The sequence below is a fragment of the Enhydra lutris genome, unplaced genomic scaffold, assembly GCF_002288905.1.
Source record: "Enhydra lutris kenyoni isolate GAN:26980312 unplaced genomic scaffold, ASM228890v2 scaffoldscaffold38, whole genome shotgun sequence".
Lineage (NCBI taxonomy): Eukaryota > Metazoa > Chordata > Mammalia > Carnivora > Mustelidae > Enhydra > Enhydra lutris.
The window spans coordinates 2705403-2717399 of NW_019154122.1; the positions used below are offsets into that span (position 1 = coordinate 2705403).

Here is an 11997-nt window from a genome sequence, read left to right on the forward strand (position 1 = left end):
TTTTCTCTACGTCCAGATGCCACACGAGTAAGACAAGGGTCTTGCAGATGTGGTCCCTTGCTGTGTCGCTGGTCCCAAAGGCTGGGTTTAGGAATCAGCAGGGCTAGATTCCAGGGGATGGTCCCGGGCCCAGGGGTAGACAGACAATCAGCTGCCTTACACCGATGGGATGCTGCATTGTCTGCAGCTCGCATCCATCCTGGTTGGCCACTGCTCGAGCTGTACCGGCTGTTAAGTAAACAAGCACTAGCATTCCGTTTGAGGAACCGCGCAGCCCTCCTGGGGACCTCTGCTCTATTCCTCAGCCAGGAAGCAGGCTCGGAGTAGCCCCCCTTTGCCTACTGTCCTTGATGTAACAGGAAGGAAAGGAATGGTCTGGGATGATTGATCTTCCCTTCTCTCCTTTTCCTTTGCTCAACTCAGAAGCCTTCCAGTCTTGGGGGAGGAAAGAGCTAAGAAAGGAGGAAGGAGAATAATAGGAATGGGAAGGCAGGGACTCAAATTCTGTTTCCCAGACCCAGAAGTGCCACCATGACTTTCAGCCCCATATTAGAAAACAGGTACAGCTAAGCCATCATCAGTCTCTAAGATGGTTTTATGGGCACCCGGCACTGAGCCCTGGCAGGGATGGGTCAGGCCAAACAGGAGAGGCCAGAGAGTGCCAATGGCCAATGAAGCAATCTGGCCTGGGAGGCGGGGCTGTGTATTCTGGAGACCAGCCTGGTCTGGGATCCCACAGATCCCAATGGGCTTGTCTTCTGGGCCTCCAGCGTCTGGTTTTGTTCATCTCAGACTTGTTATCTCACTCATCTCTAATAAAAGTGTTGTTTTTTTTTTTTTTTGCATTAAATTCAGTGGCTTCATTTGTGGGATCTGAAGAACAGGGAAGGGGTGGGAATCCTAGGGCCTGGAATTCTTTCTCTGGACCTACTAAGGAAGACCACAGCGTGAATAGGGGTTTGCCCCCAGGGGTGGTTTTGCCCCCAGGGGGATGTTTGGCAACACAGAGACCTTTTTTGACTGTTGCCAACTGGAAGGTACTACCAGCATCTAGTGGCTAAAGGCCAGGGATCCTGGTGACCACCCTCCAGTTCACAGCTCAGCCCCCAAAACAATGGATCATCCCATCCAGAATGTTGACGGTACGTGGGTTAAAAACCCCGGTGCAGAGGAAGTGTGCTGGCCAGGGAGCCAGCACAGTCCACAGTCCTTGTCTCAGGTTTAGGTTGACCACAGTCCTTATCTCAGTTTGTGGTCCCCTGAGACAAAGATCTGGGAGCAAGGAGTTTATAGTTTGCAAGGTGATCCCAGGAAATGTAAAGAGGAAGTAGGGAGTGGACTACTGGGTCAAAAAGTAATAGGAGGTGTGTTAATGAGAGGCTACTGTGAACTAGGGCTTATCTTCAGGACCTTCGAGAGACTATTGATTAGAATATGTCTTCGGGGCACGTGGCTGGCTCAGTCAGTAGAGCATGCGACTCTTGATCTCGGGGTCATGAGTTCGAGCCCCATGTTGGGCACAGAAATTGGTTTAAAAAAGAATAAAAAAGAACAAATCTCTGAGTTTTCCCACTGAAAGTGAAAAAATTGGTGTGTTTGCCACCACATCTTTTGTTGTCTTACGTTGGCTGAGGGGTCCTGCCTGGGAGTGTCCATTTCCAAGCACCTCAGCCTGCTCTGAAGCCCTCATCCCGAGATGTGGGAAGGTGTTGGAGGTGCGTCCAGGAACAGCCTGCTGTGACCTCCAAGCGAGGGCAGGAAGAGGGAATACGGCGGGTACCAACAGTGTCTGATACGGTTGAGTCATGCAACCCTGGGCTGCTCTAAGCCTCAGTCTTCCCATCTGTACAATGAAGAGGTTGGACTTGATGTTTTCTTAGGGTCCTTTGAGCCCCAGTGATGTAGGTGTCTTGGCTTCTGTCATACAACTCACCGTGGGAACTCTGTGGAACTTTGAGGAGGATCAGCTCTGCTTTTTTCTTTTTTCAAGGCAATCCTGGGGCACCTGGCTGGCTCAGTCAGTGGAGTGTGTGACTCTTGATCTCGGTGTTGTAAGTTTGAGCCCCACATTGGGTGTGGAGTTTACTTGAAAATAAAATCTTAAAAAAAAAAAAAGGCAACCCTAAGTAACCACAGACAGCTGTCCCTTCAACCCAGAGGTTGCTTGGGAGTTGACCAAGAGACCTCCGCACATCCCAAACATAATGTCTAACCTCCTAAAAGTGGCCCATAATGCTGGCGTGGTCAGACCACACTCACCTCTGGCTTTCTGCCCTGTCTTCCCCCAAAACCAACCTCTAAACTATAGCCCTGCCAATATTTCAGTTCTTCCAACCCTGACACACCAAGCCCACTCCCATCCCTAAGCTTTGCACGTTCAGAGCTCCGGGAAGACTGTTTTGTTCCTCTCTGGATGCCCAGGGCTAGAACTGTCTGGCAGAGTAGGTGTTCAATACATGTTGAATGAATGAATGAATGTTTCTTCCTCCCTTATGTGAATAGTCCCTTCCCACCCCCAACTCCCACCCCACACTTCTGCCCCAAAGATTAAACTTCCTTTCTTCAGGGTAGGTGAAACCTCCACTGGTGCGGGTCCTCTCAAATGTGTCCTTAAAGTATCCTTTACTTCTTCCTGACCCTCACCCCACTTGTGATAATATATTTGACTGCACCCAAATTCCCTTAGGTTTTCTCCTGCCCATAGACTGTATCTCAAGTTTGCTGGGACTAGTCCTGGACACTCAAAATGCATTTGTTGAATGAAGATAAACTCACTCCTTCCTACCATAGTCCCAGGTCACTCACTCAGCAGCAGTTAGAAGCCAGATGAGCCGTCAACCCAGGCTGGGATGGAGTTCTCTAACACTGAACACCCCAAGCCACTGTGTCCCCCCTCTGCATACAGCACTGACCACTTTTCATGCTTCCCCTCCAGGTCCCTAAGCACCTCTTCCAGCAAAAAGATAATGTTGTGTTAATTACGCTCACCAGTTTAGGACTCTTCCTGGGTGTGCTGGAGACACTTGGAAGGAAGGTCCTTCCATGGGAACACAGATGGGTGCGCAGCTGTGAGGGCACAATTCTCTTTACTCCTTTCATCCAAGATCCCCCCTCCAGACCCGATCCCACTGGGGAGGCAGGTGGCCTGACCCTGAATAAATTAGGGGCACCCATCCACCCGGATCAGCATTTCTCAAAATTTGGCGCACCTAAGAATCTCCCAAGTCGTCACTACACAGAAAGCAGTCCTCGGCACAGCCCTGCCTGCTGCACTCACTCGGGGGAGCTTGTAAGAAACGCAACATCTCACTGCAGCCAAGAAAATCGATGGAACCAGAGGGCCTGGGTGCACGCGTGTACACAGACTGTGTGATCGAATGAGCGGGCCCCGGTAGAGCAGAGTTGGATTTGACCGCCGCGCACGAAATATGAGCCGAGCGCTGCAAGCTGCCTGCACTTGGGCGCAGGCACGGAGCTAGGTCCGCCCGCTTGGAGCTGCGACCGTGCAGAGTCGCTGGAGCCAGGACTCCTCCCAGAGCGCTGGGGCACCCTCAGGCGCCCTCCTTGCCGAGACAGCCCCTTGCGTCCGGGGACCACGGCCTCCCCAATTGCCAAACCTCGCTTCGGCAGAAGGGCCGAGGCGCAGGGCCCTCTCTCGCGCGGCCCCGTCCCTCTCGAGAGGCCAAACCCGCCGGCGCCGGCAAACTTTGCCCGCGCGAGTCCTTGAAGTCTATATTTAGTGCACGTCACCCCTCCCCCCCTGCGGCTGCGAGGCGGGCGGGCCGAGGGGGTGTGGGGGGAGAGCCCCGCCCCCGCAGGCGTGTGCGTCGTGTGGGTTTGGGGCCCGCGCGGTCGCGCGCCCTCCGCCTTCGCGCCTCCCGCAGCCCAGGCGCCCCTCGCCCCGGCGGGCGTCGCGCGCCAGCATGGGCCAGGAAGAGGAGCTGCTGAGGATCGCCAGAAAGCTGGAGAAGATGGTGGCCAGGAAGAACACGGTGAGGCCGCAGAGTTCGGGCCACGGCCCCCGCCTCCAGGAGGCGCGGCGCGTGCGAGCCGGGAGTCCCGGGGGCGCGTGCTGGCCAGGCGCCCGGGAGGCGCGTGCGGGACGCCGGGGCCCGAGGGAGGAGCGGCTGGCGCAGGACGCAGCGCTCCTTGGGGGCTGCTGCGAACCCCCGGGGTGGGCGTGTGCCCGGCCCAGGGCGCTGGGCAGGATCGCGCGGGCCCCAGAGACGAGGCTTATGCACGCCTCTCTGGACCAGCGGGGTTCAGGGGCCCTGGGTGGCTTGCGCAGGGCCCGGGAAAGCGAGCGAAGAGACCGGGACCTGGAAAAGGACTTTCGGAGTCCGGGGACTCAAGGCAAAGTCCGGGGAGTGGTGGCGACAGCGGGGCGGGGGAGAAGGGGGAACGGCGCGGGGAGGAGGGGGTGGATTGCAAAATCCTGGGTGCCCGAGAAGGGGCAAAGAAACTTGAGCTGATGTAGGGTGCTGAGCCGCCTCCATCCCTCATCCGGGGAGCGGATCTAGGGTAAGGCAGCAAGGGACCGCAGATCCCACAACCTCACAGCCTGCGGGCGCCAGGAGCGGTTCTACTTGCAACTTTCCCTTAACTTGGCCGCTGGGTGGGGCCCCTGCGGGCGGGGCCCGAACAGGTGCCGGGCAGCCACTGCGCCCTCGGGGGCCCTCGGGGCGGGGAGGGAAGGAGGACTGGCGGTAGGCCTGGGCCCGGGGGGGTGGAGGGTTGGAGGGGAGAGCCGGACCCAGAGGAGAATGCAGTCGGAGGGCCCTACCTGCGCGGCCCGCGGCTCTCAGGCCAACTTCAAGTTAATGTTTGATCCTCACCATGATCTTTGCCTCAAGCTGGCGGCCACCAGGTTGCCTGATCAGAGCAAACTTGGCCTTGGGTCTGGGAAGGCCTGAGCACACCCGGAGAGGGAAGAGAGGACGACTTAGCCCTTGAGAGCTCCATAGCCCCTGCTGGGAGCCTGACCTGTCTTTTCAGCCCTTTCTGTGACTCTAGGAGCTTGGGAAAGGGATGGCCCCTAAGGGAAGCTTTAGAATGGGGAAGAAGGAAGAGTCACCAGAACCAAGGACTGTGTCAAGCAGCCCTAGAGTAGGCACAGTGAGTGGGTGTCCGTATAAAGGCCAGAGTCTGCCAGTTTCCTCACGTGGAGGGAAGAGATGAGATTACCTCCTGGGAAGGAGTGACTGCAGGCAGTGGTGAGTGTGGAAGAGATGTGAGGCCTTTGGGAGCACTTGCATGGATGTTTAGTAAGAGTTAAACAATGACTCCTCCTTTGGGACAGCAAGGTGGGACACGAAACCTGTGGAGTGCTGGGAGCCCGTCACCCTTACAAGCCCAGCCTCTCCCAACCCGGTTCCCGGATTCCCCACCCAGTTCCAAGATCAGTGGAACTGAGCCTCACATCCGAGGGCGTTTTCCCAGCCCCAAGTGGTGGAGCTCAGGCCCCTGTCTGCTGAGCTCAATTCCGCCTCACAGACCTGTCCCTGGCTAACCCCAGGCTTGGGCCAGCAGATTCTGGGCTGGAGGTGGGGGTGGTGGGACACCTGGGGAAAGGCAGTTTTGGGGGAGTAGATCTCTGGCTGAGAAGGAGGGGACCTGCCCTGGCTTCCCCCTCACTCCTTGTATGGTCCTAGGCTCACCATTCTCTAGGCTTTCCCTCTCTGGGCCTCAGTGCCCTCTTCTGTGAAATGGGAAGAGGAAACTGTGTCCCTTGGGGGATGGATTCCTGTGAAAGTACCCAGAGCTCCGTCCAGGAAAGAGCCCCATCTGGATGCAAGGTCTCGGTAGCACAGAGCTCCTTCACGGCCACGTCTGCGCCTGGGCTCTTGGCAGCTTCTGGGTGGGCACAAGCTCATGGCCTGTGGCTGGGAGAGGCGGGGCCTGCTCTGGGAGCAAAAGTGGGGCCCGCCCAGCAGCGGTTAGGGAGAGGAGGACACATTTCCTGTAACAAGACGGATCCTCCACGTTGCAGCTCAGGCCTGGGGTTTGCTGCCAGTTACCGAAGTCCCAGCAACATACTAAGGGCTTTTTGTCAGCTGCTGTGAGCGTCCGGCTGAAGCAGCCTCAGACACAGAGCCAGAGCGACAGCCATAGCGACACATACACACAATCACACACAACAAACATAGCTGCACACACGCAGCCACACACCGCAACAGCTAGACAAGCATCTACACACGTAACTGCGTATGAGACACGGCCACGGGCACCGACCGTGCCAGATACAGTGGCCATGATGTTTCCAGAAAGACACATACATGTGTGCGCCGCAGAACCACCCTCAGACAGCCACACTGACCCACTCAGAGGTTGTAACACGGGCATCATCCCACAGAGACACACAGACACGCTGCTCGGAGCCGCACACGCACAGCTCCACGCGGGGACCAGAGCTACAGCTGGGCGCACACCCCAGCCCTGTACAAGGAGAGTCACAGCTGGCAGCTCTCCCTCGGGGTTCCTGGCAGTTTCTCTCCATCACCCCCTAGCGGTACAGTGGGACGCACAGAGACACACGCCCCATGGTGAGCTGCAGCCACAGCCACTATTGATTTTTCAGGAATTTTCCAAGCTGGCTGTGAAATACAGCCGCTGTTTTATTCTTTAATTGATTATAGTTGACAGCCGATGTGACATTACTTTCAGGTGTATGACATAGTGATTCCTCAGCTCTATACATTCTGTACGCCACCGCTTGTCACCGTATGATGCTGTTAAAATACCATCGACTTGGGGCGCCTGGGTGGCTCAGTGGGTGAAGCATCTGCCCTCGGCTCAGGTCATGATCTCAGGGTCTTGGGATCGAGCCCTGCGTTGGGCTCTCTGCTCAGTGGGGAGTCTGCTTCTCTCTCTCTCTTTCTCTCTTGCTCTCGCTCTTTCTCTTTGAAATAAATAAAATCTCTAAAAAATAATAAAATACCATTGACTATATTCCCTACGTAGAGCATTATCTTAAAAAGTAAAGATATACTTACAATTAAATAAGTTATATTAAAAACAAAGGTAATAAACTCTCCAAAGCCATCACTGCTAATTGTTTTACTTCATTTCACTATCACCTGGGGTCTAGACTGATTCACTCAGATCACATCAATATGGTGGAAACAGCGTATAATGCATGGTTCTGCATGTCCCTTCCCAGTCCCTCCTTTACTTCAGTGACAGCGGTTGGTAGCTTGAAACTGGCCATGGGAGGACTATTGACATGATAGAAATTGACAAACACTACAGATCAGGTGGTTTTTTCTTTGAGAACTGGGCATTAAACATTGAGCAACTGGCCACTCCCCTTACTCATATTTCGTAATCGCACACCCCGAGGTCGCTACGTGTCCATCTCGACGCAGTTTATATCGTGGTTAGAGCCGAGGGGCCTCAGTTCGAATCCCAGGTCAATGTCTTGCAACTTGGGGCAAAGTATTTAATCTCTTTGTTCCTTGGGTGGCTCATCTGTGAAAATGGGGTAGTAATTTGGTAAGAAGGGGGCTAGTGATAGTATGTGCCTCACAGGGCCAGTGTGAGAGTGAAAGGGACAAATGCAGGTGAAGGACGGAGGGCAGGACCCAGCACCCAGGAAGCCTTGAATTAGTGGTGCACGCAGAGTTGTTTGCCCACACGTTTATATACACGCTTGCACGTCCACGGGTCACGCCTCCGAAAACGTACTACAGACCGAGTTCCAAGAGAGGCTGAGGGCAGCCCTTGGGACACGGTCTTGGCAAGGAAGCCTGGCAGGCAGGGGCTGGCAGCTGAAACCACACACTGAGACCAGGGCAAGGGGCATGCAGGACACAGCTGGCGCTCCCAGGGGACCGAGCTCAGGACAAGAGGCAGGGATGGCCTCTGGGAAGTGGGTGTAGGAAGGAGAAGGCTGAAATGGGGGCAGGGGTTCACAGGGCCTGGCAGCCAGCAGATTTTCAGATCTGAGGTCCTTTGCTCCCTTCCACCTCTCCCTTCCCACCTCTGCTCTCTGCTTTAGCCATTCAGTCAGAGAGTGCTGAGCTGTGTGCTGAACCTTGAGGTTTCAGAGACTAAAACAGTCCTCTTTGCCCCAAAGAAATGAAAGTATATGTCCATACAAGGACCTGTACGTGAATGCTCCTTGGCCTAGCTGGAAACTACCCCTACGTCCCACCAGCAGGTGAATGGATAAGCCAGTTGTGGTACATCTCTGCGATGGAAAACGACTCAGTAATAAAAAGAATTCTTGGTCTATGCAGCAACATACATGAATCTCAATTATGCAGAGTCAAGGAGAAAGCCCATCACAGTACACTTTATTTTTTAAAAAGATTTTATTTATTTATTTGTCATAGAGCACAAGCAGGCCGAGTGGCAGGCTCCCTGCTGGACAAGGAGCCCAATGTGGGACTCGATCCCAAAACCCTGGGATCATGACCCGAGCCGAAGGCCGCGGCTTAACTGACTGAGCCACCCAGGCGCCCCCGCAGTATGCTTTATATAAAATCCTTTCAAATGCATCTAGACTGACGTCAGAATACTGGTGTCCTGGGCCTGGGGTTGGGGTGCAGGGCGGGAGGGATCACAAGGGGGCACAAGGGAATTTTGGGGGATGACGGCTATGTTCTTCTCTTGATTGTGATGATGGTTTCACGGGTGTACACAAACATCAAACATGCAGCGCATTGCATATCAGTTATATCTTATTAAAGCTATTAAGAAAAAAAAAAAGCACAGTCCTCACCCTGCAGGAGCTCACAGTAGGCAAGCAGAGGACTGAGGTTGCAGACGCAAAAGCAGTAACAAGAAACCATGAAGTAGTTACTTTAAGAGGACAAGATGGCGGAGGAGAGCGCATGCCCAGTAGAGGGAACAGCAGACCCGAAGCCGGGGTCGGGGGGAGGGGCAGTGGGTAGAGCTGGGACCCGGCTCAGGGAGGGCACGAAGCCAGCTGGGTGGTGGGAGAGGAAGTTAGGGGGCTGGTCCGGGGCAGAACTTTTTCCCTCTCTCCTTCTTTTTATCCCTTGCCTATCCTTCAACCACTTGGCTACGTTTATCCTGTAGCTGAGCAATCTCCCCTACCTCCTGCACCCCTCTTTCCCGCAACACCACACAGTGTCAGGAAGGGGCCTGGGGCAGAGACCATGGCCCCTGTCCTCACCTTGTGGCCTCCCACAGGAAGCGGCCCTCGACCTTCTGAAGAAGCTGAACAGCTGTCGGATGTCCATCCAGCTACTCCAGGTGGGGCGGGGATGGGAAGCCTCGGGGGGCTGTGCCTGGGGGATGGGGAAGACCTTCTGGGGAAGAGGAAGACCTGGGGGGACCCTTCAAGGGTGGGGTCTGGGAGGGATTTCTGACGGGAGGGCCAAGGGCGGGAGAGGTCTTGCGCCCTGAGGGTGGAGACTGAGGCACTGAGATGGCAGCCTGGTACCTTCCAAGGGCAGGAGGCCCTCTAGGTCTGTGAGGAGGACCGATTTGTTTTCTTAAATACCCCAATTCCTAAGCCCTTGGGCCTATGGGATCTGTTTTTTTTTTTTTTAAGATTGTATTTATTTATTTGAGAGAGAGAGAGAGCGCATGAGAGGGGAGAAGGTCAGAGGGAGAAGCAGACTCCCCACAGAGCTGGGAGCCGGATGTGAGACTCAGTCCCGGAACTCCAGGGTCATGACCTGAGCTGAAGGCAGTGGCCCAACCACCTGAGTCACTGGGCCTAATGGGATCTGAAAGGCCAGTGATCCAGGGAGAAGGAAAAGTTGCCCACTTTTAGACCCTCCCTGTGTTGCCCAAACAGCCCCCAAGCATTACCAGAAGTTCTCACCCCTGAAAAAAATCAGCACAGACCCAAGCTGTAGGGTTGAAGACCTGTGTCTTCAGCTGAAACTTGAACTCAGAGATGCCAGGAGGTAGACGTGGTGAGGGGTCCTCAGCGGCAGTTTTTCACCGAAGCCATGGTCACCATCGGGGCTGGGGGCCGGGCCTTGGGCCCTGGACTTCAGTGCGTGCTGCAGGACCAGTGTCACGACATCAGCCACGGCTCGGGGCCAGGGCTCTGCAGAGGCTGGGGCGGGGGACAGGGTGGGGATTGAGCAGGGGCGGGCCTTGCCAGTTAAGGTCACCAGTCCTGGGGGCCCATTGGAAGACCAGCCCTTGACCCTCTGGCTTTGCAGACAACCAGGATTGGAGTGGCCGTCAATGGGGTCCGCAAGCACTGCTCAGACAAGGAGGTTGTGTCCTTGGCCAAAGTCCTCATCAAAAACTGGAAGCGGCTGCTGGGTGAGAGAAGTCAAAGTCGGCTTGGGCTGTGCTTTTCCCTTCTCCTGGGTTGGGACCATGCCTGGCTTACAGCAGGCGCTCAGTGCGTGTTTGTCAAATGACTTAAGAAATGACAGGGGGCCTCGTAGCGGAGAATGCCAGTGTTGGCCCACACGCTCTGCACATTTGTAAACGTGTGCCTCTATGTATGTATTTCCGTGTGCTTGCATGTTCTATAGAGAGCACACGTCTGTATAGACGCATTTGTGTAAATACGGTCTGTGTGCAGATACCTTTCTATCCCCGTATGAGCACGGGTTTGCACACGTATGTGTATGTTGCATAAACATCCGTGTGTGAATGTATTTCTGTGTGAGTGTAAGGGTGTGTTGGGGGCATGTGCTGCTGTCGCGGTCCCTGCCCTTTGCTCCGCCCTCCCCGAAGTCATGCTGGGGTCTGCGGAGATAGAGCGCAGTTTGGGACTAATGCCATGCTTTCGTTTTCAGACTCCCCTGGACCCCCCAAAGGAGAAAAAGGAGAGGAGAGAGACAAAGCAAAGAAGGAAAAAGGGCTTCACTGTTCTGACTGGAAGCCAGAGACAGATCTTTCTCCACCAAGGGAAAAACGAGGCAAAGAGCCCAAAGACAGGTATTTTTTTTCTGGGATGGAGAGAAGGGGGTGACATTTGTCCTGTCCTCTGCCAGTGGCTCTGTTTCTATAACTTCATTTAATCCTCATGCCCTGGGAGGAGCTGCTGCTCTCACCTCCTATGGGGCCCCTTTGAGGGGTTCTTCTTGGGCTCAGTCAGACAGACCCGCAAGACCCAAATAGGCCATCCCTGTCACTGACTTTACCGAGAGGGACGCTGGGGCAGGAGGCACACTGTGCCAGCAGGGCAGGCCCAGGCCTTTCTCATCTGCTAGGGGACCACACAGCCTCCAGAGCTCTTCTGAGTTCTACCCAGGTACAGGGTAATGAGTCCACAATGAGGAGGCCGTGAACCCCTGACTGAGAAGACAAACTGCCAGGATCCCAGCAGGATTCACTGTCCTTGGCGCAGCCCCCAAAAGCTATGGTTTTCCACTAATTATTTATATTGCGTTCAGAGCCCTTCCTGCCTGCATGTAATTTACCAATCAGGGCTCATTTGCTATAAGCAACGTTGCCTAGTGACACAGCTGACATCCCGCCCTTGTCAGGGTTCCAGGTAAATGGGGCTAGGAACTCACTTAACCACACAGAAAGTAAAGTGTTCTGTTGCCTCTCTATTCAACATTTCCATTTCGTGAGGAGGAAGCCGAAGGTTGGGGAGCAGGGACTTTTCCAAGACCACACAGCTGTTTTGTGACCGAGTGGGATCGCATCTTTGTCAGACCCCCAGACTTCTGCTGAGAAGAGTTGTTTGTCTCAACTCCATGTCCATTCCCCCTTGCCCACCTAACCAGGGTCCCCAAATTGCATGACTTCATATAGGCTCAAATGCCTTATCCATGATAGCAGATGAAAGTCTTCATCAATGTACAAATAAATCCGACCTGTTCCCTATGTGACTAGAGCCCTTAAATCCCTGGGTCTGGGGGGAGGGATCTGCATTTGTTCATCTAATAGGTAAGGAGGCAGTTTTAAATAAGAATAGTATCTGATGGTAGATAATAGTAGGTATTTTATGGATAATATCATCCATGATATAGCAATATTTTAAAAAGATTTTGGGGCGCCTGGGTGGCTCAGTGGGTTAAAGCCTCTGCCTTCGGCTCGGGTCATGAT

The 11997-nt window shown here is 54.5% G+C and overlaps 1 protein-coding gene across 1 annotated transcript in view; it reads left to right on the forward strand.

Moving 5' to 3' along the window:
• Positions 1–3867: 3867 nt before the first annotated feature.
• The window catches only part of LOC111154764 (transcription elongation factor A3), a 37289-nt gene continuing 29159 nt past the window's right edge, over positions 3868–11997 (forward strand). The window contains exons 1-4 of the mRNA XM_022514656.1: positions 3868–3992; positions 9157–9219; positions 10146–10251; positions 10737–10878. Of these exons, the coding sequence (XP_022370364.1) occupies positions 3924–3992; positions 9157–9219; positions 10146–10251; positions 10737–10878 (380 nt within the window). The 5' untranslated portion in view covers positions 3868–3923. The remainder of the gene's footprint in view (positions 3993–9156; positions 9220–10145; positions 10252–10736; positions 10879–11997) is intronic.